The sequence below is a fragment of the Lichenostomus cassidix genome, chromosome 4, assembly GCF_008360975.1.
Source record: "Lichenostomus cassidix isolate B80296 chromosome 4, HeHo_3.0, whole genome shotgun sequence".
Taxonomy (NCBI): domain Eukaryota; kingdom Metazoa; phylum Chordata; class Aves; order Passeriformes; family Meliphagidae; genus Lichenostomus; species Lichenostomus cassidix.
Window position 1 is genome coordinate 22969992 of NC_139484.1, and position 14130 is coordinate 22984121.

The window sequence follows — 14130 nt, forward strand, 5'->3', positions numbered from 1 at the left end:
TTTGCTGTACATGAAAATAAGGAAACTGATATCCTCCTTAGAGTCAAGGACATTTTGACCATCAGCTCAGATTTGAGCCAAACAAGATGGTAGGGCCTTAATGCTTTTGGTGGTTTTTCAAAGTCAGAAATTAACAATTCCCCAGATTACTTTTCAATGAAGGGCCAGCCCACTTTATTATAAATATAAATACAGGGGCAGTAAGTTTACTTTTCTGCTTTACTTCCCCAAGCTCCTTAAAAATTTTCTGCAGACAGTCCAGGGTTCCTCACCACATCACACATAAAAAAATCCCAAAACAGTGTCTATAGAGGACCATCCACCTGGTGACAATCAGAGCACCTATGCTCCTATGGACACAGCAGGCAGAGATGCTGTGGCCATTCATTGTCAGGACTCCCTATTCAAACACACCTCAGGCACTTGTCTGTATCTGAATAAAGCCCTTTATGACCTTGTCAACATGAAATGGAGCCTAGATTATTAGTTACTCTTCATCAGAGTTGAGCAACTATTTCTTTTATGGTCCTGTGCAAATCATTTTACTGCTGTGGACTGCTGGTCATTAAAACAATAAATGGCCAAATATCAAGGTCACTTCACCACCACATTAATATTTCACTTCCTCCTGCTAGTCAGCATTTTGGGAGATTAAAGTTCAAAATGGTTTCCATTGTTTTCTGCCAGTGTGTAAGTTATTCAAGCTGAAGAAAGTGTGTAACGCAAAAAAATTATACTCGACAGTGACAATGAATTCCCTAAGGAATCTTTCAGCAGCAGATCCAGGGAAATTTAGACACTGAAACCATGCCATGCAAGTCAAAGGGTTCATGGCTCTGTCCTCTGCTCTCTGGTTTGTGCAATAATCCATAAATTGGTGTTACGACCAGCCCCTGAAGGTGAGGTAACTGAGGTTCTTGTTCATGGGTCCCTTGGGGCAGGTTAGAGTGAAATGGCCCTGAATGACAGGTGTTTATGCACATACAGCAGGTTTAGTTTAAGAATGATGGAAAGGAGATATGCAGCCGTTTCGGTTATTATCTATAGAAATATAACAATATAAAAGTATAAAGATTTCATTTAAGAAAAATATATAAGGCAGCGAAAGGACAAGATAGTGGAGAGGAAAGATATGAAAGGAATGAGAATGTATCTTTACAAACAAACTGTGAGTCTGCCTGTAGAAAAAGCCAGATACTGATAGGCGAAAGAAGCAATGGGAGGAAACGTTAATTTCACAGGAATGTTTCTAATTGACACAGACTGTTGCTCATCCAAGGCCGTGTTTAATTCCTGGACTTAGAGGAAAAGAAGAGAGATACAAAGACAAAGACATATTAGAAGGGGATATATATTAGGCGATTCGGGAAGCCTGTACCTCTCAAGTACCTCAGTCAATGGAGGAAGGAAAAGGGTGACATGGCTGGGAAAATTGGATTAAAAGGAGGCTGCATCCTACAACAACTTGAGAGACCCCAGTGGAATGCCCCATGGCCTCTCCCTTTATTAGAATAAAGCTACAGGACTCCTCTGTCTCCTTTCTGGGCATAAACCTCTGGTGCTGTGGATTTTTCTGCACAGATATCACCACCTGTGGACCCAGCAATGAGACCTGACTGATGTAGTTTCGATGTGTGATGGTGGCAGTGTTGATCCATCAGGGATGGGGAAGCCCCTGAGACCTGCAGTTCAATGGGCTAAAATGCAATCTGGGTCAGGTGGGAATGCCCAGGTACTCCCCTGTCGCTAAGCAAAGGTGGGTTTGTTGTGGCGGCCTGGGCTGTTCTTAGGCACATCTGAGGTTTCCCACCGCACACCTCAAAGCTCTGCTCCTCGCTCCGGCTCGGGGGTGCAAACCCGGCCTCAGCCAAGCGCCCGGCGCCGCTTTCGCAGCTCGCCGATTGTTCGTCAGTAACCCTCAGCATCTCAGTCCCTCACGCAGGCGGCGGGAGAACTGAGGGAGCGAGGATAGGAGATACAAAGGCCACATGGGAAATCTGATTTTTTTTTTTGTTAGTTACTTACAGTGGGGAGAGGTTTGGGAGATGGCACGTGTGTTAAGAACGATCACGTTATGTTTAGCGGACGAGGATTTCACTGGCGACACCCGGACTCGAACCCATGGTCCCCTCAGCCCCGGCGCGGGTCGGCTGAGGGCGCCGCGCATGCGCAGGGCCGCGTGACCCCGTGCCGCCGGCTGCCGGGCTGCCAAGATGGCGGCGGCGCTGCTGGCGGGGCTGTGCCGGGGCGCCGGCCGGCTCCGGGGCACCGCCGGGCTCCGCGCCGCCCGCCCGCCCCTCGCCGCCGCCGCCGCTGCCGCGCCGCCGCTGCTGCTCCGCCGCCCCGCCGCGCTCCCGGGGCCGCGCAGTTTCTCGGCGGCCGAGCTGGTGCGCGCCGCGCCGGCCCCGCTGCAGCCCTACCTGCGGCTCATGCGGCTGCACCAGCCCGCCGGTGAGCGCGGCGGGGAGGGTCGGGCCCCGTCCGCCCCTCGGCCTCCCGCTCCCCGCTGAGCCCGCCCGCGGGTTTTGTCTCCACGCAGGGACGTGGCTGCTGTACCTGCCGTGCACCTGGAGCATCGGGCTGGCGGCCGCGCCCGGCTGCCTCCCGGACTGGCGCATGCTGTCGCTGTTCGGCGCGGGAGCCGTGCTCATGCGGGGGGCCGGCTGCACCATCAATGACATGTGGGACCGCGACTATGACAGACAGGTAGAGAGCCATGGGGCAAGGCTGTGGACACGAGCATGCAGTGACAGGACAAGGGGGAATGGCTTCACACTGGAAGAGTCGGTTTAGGTTAGATATTAGGAAGAAATTCTTCACAGTGAGGGTAGTCAGGCATTGGAGCAGGTTGCCCAGAGACGTTTGAGATGCCCCATCCCTGGACGTGTTCAAGGCCAAGTTGGATGGTGCTCTGAGCAACCTGGTCTAGTAAAAAGTATGTCTGCCCACTGCACAAGGGTTGGAACGAGGTGATCCTCAGGGTCCCTTCCAGCCCAAGCCAGTCTGTGATTCAGTGACCCAAGCACGTGCCCACACATCTCCATCATCACAGAATCAGCAGAATTCTCAGGGTTGGAAGGGACCTCGGGAGATTATCTGGTTCAACCTCCTTGCCAAGGCAAACTCACCTAGAGCAGGTGATTACACAGGAATGCATCCAAGTAGATTTGGAATGTCTCCAGAGAGGGATGCTCCACCTAACTGATGCTATTTTTTCTTAGCCACGCACCAAGGGTCTTGAAGGCACTGAACTACATGAACATCACCAGTGATTCCTTGCTGAGTGCAGGTTCTAGGTTCAGGAATTCCTCCATGTTTCTGAGATGCACACAATTAATTTGTCTATGTTTCCTCCTAAAATAGTAGAAATTATTTTATTTTGTACAACATTTCCCTGTCCAGTTCTGCAATAAATCTTCTAGAGTATCACTTCTGTGTAAGATAAAATACATGCTGTTGTCACCTGTAGGTAGTACCTGAACAAGTTTATTTCTCAATGATGTTTTGCATGACAGAGCAAAACAAGTAAAACTTTTTTCCTACACTTGCTAGTTACAATCTACCCAAGAATGGCAATTTTTTTTCATTTTAGGAGCAGTGTTTCCTTGTACTGTTGTATTGTTAATTTTGGCTGTTTAGGGTGTCATGCCCAGCCCTGAGTTAATCCCTTTCTATTATGTTTTGTTTTTCATTTATCATCTCCCATTTGTTTAGAAGAGGGAAATAAGCAAAAGGCAGTGCCCAGTGTCAGATTTTGAAACATGCACAGGTGCAGGCTTGGCGGGGATGGTCACTATTTGCTTGTCCTGTTTTCTGTTCCTATATTGCTCCTCTGGTTTTGGTGTTTGAGTTTCGGCCCTGCAAGACACAGGAAAATGAGCCAATCCAATATGTGAAGTTCTTACTACAGCACTGCTGTATTTGTGCTGTTGGGAAGGCAGGGAATCAGAATGGGGTTTGTGGCAGCTTTGGATGTTTAAGGCTTGGAAAGTGTAAACAACTACATATGCTAAACAGATTTGATGGGGGGCTGTGATAAGTTAGAATTTCAATATAATTATTTAATTAATGTTTTTTGTGATGAGGTTAGATGAAAAGTTTTAAAAATTGTCTTCAGAACTTTTTCTGGGGTACCTTAAAAGGCTGCCTTCAACACCAGTGCCATAGAGACCACATCAACAGCAGGATGTTGGCTGGTGTAGGTGATGGTGGTTTGGGGTTTAGATTTTGTGTTTTTGATTATTTGGGAGATGTTTTCTGTAAGTGAAACATCCCACATTTGGTTGCACTGTGCAGTGGAATTGGTCACAGATATGTTCAGTGTGTGTTTAAACTGCAAAAGCAGTATTTGATATTTAACATAACCTGATAGTGGGGAGGAGAACAGGCTAAAAGAGTTTATTTAAATACACATTATTGAAGCATATGCAAGACACTTTATACATATATAATATTCTGTAGAAAGTTGGCTTTTGAACCTCTTTGAATAGACTTGACACTGTTCTCATCATCATGCACAATTTCACAGAATTGTTAGGGTTGAAAGGCACCTCTGGGGATCATCCACTCCAACCCCTTGCCACAGGAGGGACACCTGGAGCAGGTGACACAGGAACAGGTCCAGGTGGGTTTGGAATGTCCCCAGAGAGGGAGACTCCATGACCTCCCTGAGCAGCTGTTCCAGGGCTCTGCCACCCTCAGTGAAAAGAAGTTCTTCCTCATGTTGAGGTGAATTTCAGTCATTTGGGACTTTTTTGGCATTGGTCACTTTTGACAAGTAACTCGCCATTCATTTAACTTTTTCTGATACCTATTTCTTTCTTCAGTTTATCTTGTATGATTTCTTGTTCCAGACAGAGTTTCTAAACTACGCTGTATCCCAGCTAGGTTTAAATTAATTGTCTTTTCACAGCTATTAACTCCAGAACAATGGGACCAGAGTCTGAAAATGCCATTAGAGGGAAATGGAAGTTTCAACAACAGAATTAGGCCCCTTTCATTTCTCCCCAGAAAATAGGAAACAAACCTTGTAAATTGCCTATCATCAGTTACAGATGTACCTGGTGGTAATATTATTTCCATTTTTTAGGTTGCAAGGACAGCAAGTAGACCCCTGGCAGCTGGAGATATCTCCACTTTTCAATCCCTGGTTTTCCTCGGGGGACAGCTCAGCCTGGCACTCTGTGTGCTTCTGTGTCTGAACTACTACAGGTGATGTAGGAGTTATCTTTTGGTTTTTACTGTATGATTCTGGGTCCTGGGTTAAGCACAGAAAAGGTGTTGGGGGCAGAAGGAGGAGGTTATTAGTAATGGAATTGTATTTGAAGGTAAAAGAATTAGTTCAGTACCATGTACAGCTCCTATAATGCTGCACTACATCTACTGATCTTTAGCCTGGCAAACAATAATCCTCTTGGTACTTTTTACAGTATCATTCTGGGAGCAGCCTCTTTGTCCCTTGTGATCACCTACCCTCTGATGAAGAGAATAACATACTGGCCACAGCTAGTTTTGGGTGAGATGGAAATATTTTTACTACTTTTTATTTCAGCTGTAGTTTTTGGGATATTTTACAAATTAGTATTTGAGCTTTAGCAATCTGATTTTTTATAACTTTATATTAAAATAGAAATACCTTATAGATAAAGCTCTGTTGTGCCATGTGCTTCTTAATTTATAACAGGCATCGGAGTTGATGTGTGGCTTTGTGGGTTTTTTTGGTCAGAAATCAGCTCCTTGTTTTGATAGAGTGATAGGAGGAAGAAAAGTAGGGAGGAACTCAATATTTGTCATTTGAAAGTGAGATATAGTTTTGGGGTTATTTCAAAACCTTTCATAAATACAGATTTGTCCTGTATTTCAGTCTTCAGCCTCTGAAATAACTCCTGAACAGATACTGATGGTGCTTGTATTTTAGGCTGAGCTACTAAAACACACATGTGTATATTTGCTTTCACGTTCTAGCTGTCTTCGGAGTTTTTTACCAAAACTGTCATTTTCAGCCTAGAAGTACCATAGTTGGCTGCCATGTACTGTTTTGCAGCCAGTTATGCTGACATCTTTTGTTACACTGACATCTCAGCATTTTACATTCAGGCCTGTTGTTTAAATATTCTGGAATAGTTCTGTGCAAATGTTTCCCTACATTAATGAAGCAAAATTCAAATTAGGGGAAAATGTGTGGCATATGTATTTTTCCATGTATGCCCAGAGTATTTAATGTCAAAATACTTATAATTATAACCTGTCTGAAAATAAATGGTAGAAAAATAGAGATGTTGGTATTGTGCAAAAAGCTGCTGATATGACACACTCTCAAACAGATAATATTTAATTGCTGCTGCCATTCTTCTAACTTTTTTCTTTTTTTTTAATTCTCCTTATGTTTTTAGGACTTACATTTAACTGGGGAGCCCTTCTTGGCTGGTCTGCCATCAGAGGGTCGTGTGATTGGTCTGTGTGTTTGCCCTTGTACTTTGCTGGTGTCATGTGGACCCTGGTGTATGACACCATTTATGCACATCAGGTGATAATCAGAGACATTTCAGATACCTGTGTTTGTACACACAAGTTTGTGTGTTTCATTTACAAATTTGTTGTCAAGCAACAGAACTAACCTCTTGCAGTTCTTCACATTCAGCTGAGCTAAAACAGAACCAAAGAAATCCCAGCCCCTCAATGTTTTATTGCTGTTTGCCAAGGTTTTGCATATCAGGTGGAAAGACGGAAGTCAAATGCCCTTTGTGCTCTTATTGCATTTGCATTGTGTAAATGACTTTGACATTGGTATTAACTCTTGGCTGCTAAGGCAGCCCTAAGACCAACCTTCTAGTTTAAATTTTAATGTGGAACCTACAACTGCCCTTAAATTGGGTTCCTAATAAGAAGCATTGGAAATTTAAGCAAGTCTCCCCTTTTTATTTTCCTTAGGAAGTGGTGTTGGATTATGGATTTTCTGGTAATTCATCCTCTTATTCCAGGATAAGAGGGACGACATCATGATCGGTGTGAAGTCAACTGCACTGCAGTTCAAGGAGGACACAAAGCAGTGGCTCAGTGGCTTCAGCCTGGCCATGCTGCTGAGTTTGTGCGTGGCAGGGATGAATTGCAACCAAACCTTCCCATATTACTCGGCTGTGGCTGCCGTAGGGGCTCACCTGGCACACCAGGTTTGATGGATTTATTTATACTTTTTCCATGTGGAAGTTCTTAGTAAGAAATCAGAGCACTTTTTAACCCACATCAATTCATGTGCTACCCATGAAGAACACTTTCTTGTAAAGAGAACTGAGGTCTTCTGACAGTAAGCTTGCTTCTCTTAAATACCTTCTGCAGACCCTTTGGTTGAAGAGACCTTCAGTCCTGACCACAAACAGTGGAGCACTGGGTTTCAGTCTGTTCCTAACCAAAAGAAGTGCCACACATTAAACTGTGATCTCAAGAAACAGGTTTTCTCCTCACTCCCAGCAGCAGCTGCTGCTAGATCCACCTCAATATGCTGCAAAATACTGTGGTGTTGACTGTTCTGATTCAGTTCTTGCAGTGTCTGGCACATATAATAGCAGATGTTAATATTATAATTTTATGTGAATTGACAGTTCCAAGTTCTTTTTATAGCAGAGAACAATCCAGTTCAGTCTTGTAGTTGCAGTAGTTTAGAAATTTTAATGAATAACAGAAAGAAAGAAACTAGCTCTGTCAATAAAGGATGCAGATAGGATCTTGGTACCTTGTTCTTTCTGAATCCTAACAACTGCATTTCACAGTCTTGTAGTAAGTAATAAGTCAGTCTATTCAAAAATGAATTGCTGGTCTTGATAGATAAGTGATGGCAGGGGTTTGTGCATTGCAAGTAGTAAAACCATTGCCAGTCTGAGCAGTTACATTGGTGGTAATGTGGAACTTTATAAAGCATGTTGGTCATATGTTACATTTTAATGGGTGGAGCTCGTGCAGGTAATGGATATTAAACGTATTTCTGAGTAAGAGAATTCTTGTGGTGATGTAGTCTAGCACTCAGCCACTGTTCTCATAGTGACTGTGTTTGGAAATGCATGAGGGAAAGAAAACTACATTCACTGCATGGTCATTTACAGTTTGTATTGTTAGAGAGGCTTTGCCTTGTAGTTTTGGCACAAATGGAAACCACTTTTAAGGATTATGGTGAGGATGCAGACCTAATGAGTGTAAGTGATGGAGAATTAACAATTGCATGGATTGCCAAAATCACAAGAACAGAACTGTTCTGTGTACCACAGAGTAGCTTCTTTTTTGGTGATTATTTTAATATTAGTCCTGCTTAAAAATGTTCATGCTTATCTTCTTGTTCAAGATTTCTGATCGTGTGCTTTACTGAGTTTAGAAAGCTGAGTAAGATGCTCGAGGGCCAGGATTTCCAGGATTTCCTTAATTCACTGAATTTTTGCCTGAGGCAGAGGAATTGGGTCATGATGATGTGAAGTTATATCCCTCTCAAAAAGTGTGGCAATAGAAAAATAACATCTTTTATTTTGCATGTGTTTCTGAAAGAATGGCTTGGCTGCCGTTGAGTTTGTGAGTTCAATGCTTCAAATTCCCAGTGTCTGAGAGACTGACATGTTATTAAGGGTGTGAATCACATCATATCTTAGAAGCCTATAAAGAATATTATTGATTATTTGATCAGGAGCCAATGCTGATTTCTCTGTACAACCACAAATGAAGCAGGCTTCATGGGAAAGGTTTCACTTCTTTGAATTGAAAACTTTAACTTTTTCAAAGGCTGAAGTACAAGGTTTGAGGTCTTAGGGCTTCCTTCTCTATCAGTCCTTTCACTCATTTTGCTCAACATTTCCTCTTGTTATCATCAAGCCTTTTGTACCAAATTTGGGTTTTGGGAATATTTTTCAGTAACTTTGCTCTTGCTATACCATGTGGGGTTTTTTGGGGTTTTTTTTGCTTTTAGCTGTGATTCACAGCAGAGAGCTGCCATGCTGGTTAAGCCAAGCCTTGCTTCTGGCTGCCGTTGCAGATGTCCTGGTTCCTGTTTGGAAGTGAATTGAATGAACATGGCCAAGAGCAACAGGACTGAACCAGCCTGTGAGGCAAGGCAGGGCCTGGCACTTCCCATGCCTTCCAGTTAACCTGGTTCACTGCTGGCTCTCCAGTGCCTTATCTCTACTGAAACATGGAACAAACCTTGCAGCAGAGATGCGTCTTCTGGGGGCCTTGTTTTTATTTTAAGTTACTTTGAAGAATTAGGTGGCAATGTACTGAGTAAAATCTCAAAGAGACTTACTTACATGCCCATTTTTGCACTTTTAAATATCAAACCAGGCACACCAGTAGCCAGGCTGTTTTATATAGTTTTTCATTGAGATGGACTGGGAATCATGTTCATAAGTGATCCTTGACTTTTCTGCTGTATGTTGAACAAATCTGTCGAACACAGATGCCACTTATGCAAAAACTTTTTTAAGCACAGAGTAATCCTGTTTCTTGTGGAGGTAAGGGCAGACTTTAGAATTTAAGAATGATTTTTTTAAGTTGCAAACCATTTTGTGATGTGTCAGATATTTATGAGTCAGTAGAATAATAATCCTGTAATGTTATACTGTGCTTTTGCAGATTTACACTGTGGACATAGACAAGCCTGAAGACTGTTGGAAGAAATTTGCTTCAAATCGTACTGTAGGAATTCTGCTCTTCATAGGGATTGTGCTTGGAAATCTGTGGAAACGAAAAGACTTAAAAAATGTAGAAGAGCCTTTAGAAAACAGATAGTTGAAATCACTATACTGATATTTTAGTCTAACTAAGATGTAAGTATTGTAAGAAGGAAATGACCTTTAATGTAAGTATAGCTGCTTTATATTGTTTATGTATAAAAGTTGGTGAAGACATTCTTGTTTCTGCAATCATGCAATTGAGATGGTCCTACAGTGGAAGTTTTGGTTATCTGTGAATAATTTTAGTCTGCATAGAAGCTGCTGTAAGTGAAGCTGCTCTGCTGGTCCTGTGTAGTACCAGCAAACTTCTGTCAAGCTCTGGAGGCTGTAAACCCAGGATTTTATATGAAGCAGGTGTCTCTTGGTGGCAGCATTTGTAAAAATGCAAAATGATTTCTAGATGTAAATAAAACCTGGCTGTACATGTTTGATGGTCTGGTTTATTACAAAGAGAGTTTTCAATTTGAGTTGGAGATTGCTGCATGAAAGAATTGCAGTAACTATTGTTATCCTGAGTGTGAGGTGCACAATAAGGAGTCAATAGAGAAGTGTTTAAGAAGAGCTTTTGCTCTTGCTGTGATCACTGCACCAGGTGCTTTCCATGTGAAAAGGACAGGCTTCTGCAGAGTTGACTGCACAGAGTGAGCTGAGCTTGTTTGTCAAGAGTGATTTGAGCACATACTAAGGACTCAAAAGCAGTGCACCCCAGAGCTGTTGCCAAGTGTGTGTGACCAGTGGTTGACCCTGAGCTACAAATTCATGATGCAAATTGTTGACATGGTTTTATTTTTATTTTTTAATTCCACTTGTTTTGACTTATGCCTTCTGGTTTTATTTGTAGTCTTACAGTAAAAATTTGTTTCTAGGGGGATGCCTAGAAACAATAAAAATAGCAAGCGCAGGTTAACTTAATGGCCCTTACACAGAAGTTGTTCTTAAATAGGGTTTATATTTTTGTGGTGGAGGAAGTATTAAGTTGAAGGAAAGCAGTTTACAATGAAAAACAATGAGCTTTTGATCAATTAGATGACATAGCTGCATTTTGGAAAGGGAGAATTTGATGCATCCAACTTCACGTTGAACATTGTTTATTAGCCATTTACTAGTAATTAAAAAGTCATGTGATATAATTAGTATGAATCAGTTTGTTAATACTAGTAGTATTTCTTTAGAGAGGTGGAAAAAGTTATTAATCTTTTTTTAAAACATATTGAAGTGTTTTAAAGTAGCTTATATTTGGCAAGAGTTCATATTTTGTAGTGCTTTTGAACCTTCTGCTGTTCTCTTTCCAAAGGCTGCTTGTCTCAAGTGTTTGTCTTGCAATGAGAGGAAGAAGAAGGTGTAGCTAAATAAAGTAAAAATTAAATTTCTAAAGAGTCCTCATATCCTAAACTTGAAAATCATTTAATATTTTCTGTGGGACTTTTCTAAATTCATCTCAAAAACCAATTTTACATAGGTAAGACATAGCTGTATTTTAGGTTCCTTGCCTGAAAACTTGAGAAAGGTTTAGATTCCAGACTAGTACCAGGGGTGTTAACTGTGTGAGCATTTTATGATTATTAAATGGAAAGGAATAATTTTTAAGTGCAAAAGAGATAAAAGCTGAGCTGCTTCCTGGCTAAAACCTTCCTGTTTGGATCTGCTGGCAGATATATGTGCATCTCCTACCTTCATTCGCAAGCTATTCTATTCCAGATCTTCAGAGACACTCTCTGCTGTATTTAGATACAGTTTCTTAAGAAGTTTTCAAATACACCTAAGCATCATCTTTTTTTTTTTTTTTTTAGTGTGCTTTTGCACAAATAGACAATGTCCTCTGAAAGTTTCTTCTCCGCTATCAAACTTTGCCTTTCTCCTCCCCTTTCTTTTCCAAGTATTCCACCACAGGATTTTGAGATAACAAATGTTTTTTCCAGGCAGTAGGAAGGTCAACTGTGTCTAACAATGGCAAACTGAAACACTGCCAGTTGCTCAGTGAAACAGAAAGCTCTGTAACACCAGCACCAGCCCTTCCTTGAGTGTGAGCCTGTTGTATTTGTAGAAGGGTGTATCAAAGCAGCTATTTGTCCAGGATTAGTCCTATAGAAGTAAGGGTGCTGCTCCTGCTGGGGTGAAGGGAGAGGTTGCCAAGGCACTGGAAGCCCTGCAGGGCGGGGCTGGATCAGAAGCCTGCTGAGCTCAGTAGCACACGAGAGTTGTCACACTCCCCTTTCCCAGGGAAAAGACTTGCCAGAGGAGGGTCAGCCAAGGCAAACTGTGCTTGGATTCTCCTATTTGTATTTCTTGATAAATACGATGTTATTAGTGCGAGGGGGTCAGGTTTTTCCCTCCCTCTATTCCCAAGGATGTGCTGCAGAAGCAGTGCTGTGCAAACAGCTCCAGTGCCCATCCCCACCAGCCTGGCTGCCAGGGAGTCTGGCAACACCAGGGCAGTAGGTCAGGCCTCCCGCCAGCCACTGGTGACATGACCTGGAAAAAAAAAAAAGACACAGTTTTTTTATTTCCATTTTTGCAAAAGCTAGGAGAGGGCCATTAATTGATTTCTAAACACTTCACTGTGCAAATACCAGGAGAGAGGCTCTGTTAGAACTTCAGTAGAAAGCTGCCAAGAAAAAATGTGGATGTTAACTGGCCATGGATAATGTGAGGTCCAGGTACTAGCTGAAGGCTCCTGGTATACTGAAGACGTAACTTTTATTTTCCTGCAGTGCCTCCCTGTACTTTGTGATGGAGGCAAAAGGCCAGAGCAATTTTAATAGTGTCCTAGATGCAGTACCAGAATTACAAAGAAAATTGCAAAAAACTTAATCGGTTTTACAGAACTTTCCTTTTCCTGGGTGGTGCTGTTTAAAAAAAACACCAAAAAACAACACTTCCAGGCAGCTGTACACAAGTGATTTTGCCTGACCTAAGCAGAAAGAGGTCTAATACACTTAAAAGAAACTGAAACAAAACCAACAACAAAAGAACAGTGCTCACGCCAAGTTCAAAGCTTCTAACAATACAGCTGTAATTTCTGGAGCGGAAATTCCCATCTTAATGCAAAGCAAAAACAAAAACCTGCCCCAAAGTACTTAAACCTACAAAAGAGTTTTGCCGAGCTTCTTGTCTGCAGGTACAGTAACAATTAAATACACCTTGTATGAAATAAGTCTTATCAAATGCATAAAGAACACAACCAAGCTTGCAACAGGCTGTGCAGGCAGTGGGGGAAAGCAGTGGCATGCCCATTCCACAGGACCTTATTTTTTTCCTGCAATGAAGTCAAAGCATTCAGAGTTCAGCTTGAATGAAAAGTATCTCACTCTCTACAATGCCCTGAAAGGAGCTTGTGGCCAGGTGGGAGTTGGTCTTATCTCCCAGGTAACAAGTGACAGGAGGAGAGGAAACAGTGTTAAGTTACACCAGGGGAGGTTTAGACTGGATATTAAGAAAAATGGTGGTCTCATATTGGAACAAGCTGCTCAGGGAATCGGTGGAATCACCATCCCTGGAAATGCTCAAAAGGTGAGAGAATGTGGCACTTAGGGACATGGTTTAGTAGTGAACATGGCAGTGCTGGATTAATGGCTGGACTCAATGATCTTAGAGGTCTTTTCCAAATCAAGTGTTTTGAAAATTCTATATTGAAGGGAAATAAATTTATCTCCAAGTTAACCTTGCAAGCGGCAGCACATGCATAGCACCAGGGGACTGCTTTGAAGAAGGTGGCTGCTTAGGAGAAAAACCTGTGTGCATTTTGTGTTGCCTGCCATGCTGCAGCACAGCCAAATATTTGTCAAAGAGATTTTCAGCTTCATCAAAGCTTATTTTCCCCCAAATGCTGTCATGCTATTAACCATTTTTTCATGGAATAGATATAATTATAAATAAAATATAAAAGCACAGACTTCATGTACACCATAACTTGCATTATTGTTGTGCTTTACTTCAGCTTTCCTTATGGGAAGGCACCTTGAATTTATTTGCTTAAGAGTTGGCACAATCATTTTTTTCCCTGCACTTCCGTGTGCATGACACCGCACAGTGGGTGCAGCAAGGCGATAAAAGAAGGATTTGGCAGACCATAGTAAAGTGTCACTCTGACGGTATCTGTTATATTAGAGGTGGGAGTTTCCCACCTCTCCTCCTTGGGAGGAAAACCCAGGGCAGAAAGCCAAGGCTGTGAAAGCACGGGGTGTCCATGGAGCTGGTGGGGTTCAGCTTGCTCTTGGCTGGGTAAAGGGCAGGCTGAAGGTGTGCAGTGAGTGCCTTGTCTCCCAGGCGATAGGTTGTTATGATGCAATTATTAAGGTTCTTTGGAAATACCTCTGCCCGAGTTAAAGTGCAAATGAGACCATATGCCAGTCAATAGTATGGGCTTTATTTGATAGAAAATATGAGAGAGTGAGAGGAAAAGGGAGAAAAGGAGGAGTAGGAA

At 42.5% G+C, this 14130-nt stretch overlaps 1 protein-coding gene across 1 annotated transcript; it reads left to right on the forward strand.

Moving 5' to 3' along the window:
* Positions 1 to 2195: 2195 nt before the first annotated feature.
* COQ2 (coenzyme Q2, polyprenyltransferase) lies at positions 2196 to 10136 on the forward strand. The gene is made up of 7 exons (XM_085058278.1): positions 2196 to 2451; positions 2540 to 2706; positions 5090 to 5211; positions 5430 to 5515; positions 6393 to 6526; positions 6981 to 7169; positions 9607 to 10136. The coding sequence occupies exons 1-7, from the start codon at positions 2214 to 2216 to the stop codon at positions 9760 to 9762; spliced, it is 1092 nt and encodes a 363-aa protein (XP_084914404.1). The 5' UTR covers positions 2196 to 2213; the 3' UTR covers positions 9763 to 10136.
* The last annotated feature ends 3994 nt before the right edge of the window (positions 10137 to 14130 follow it).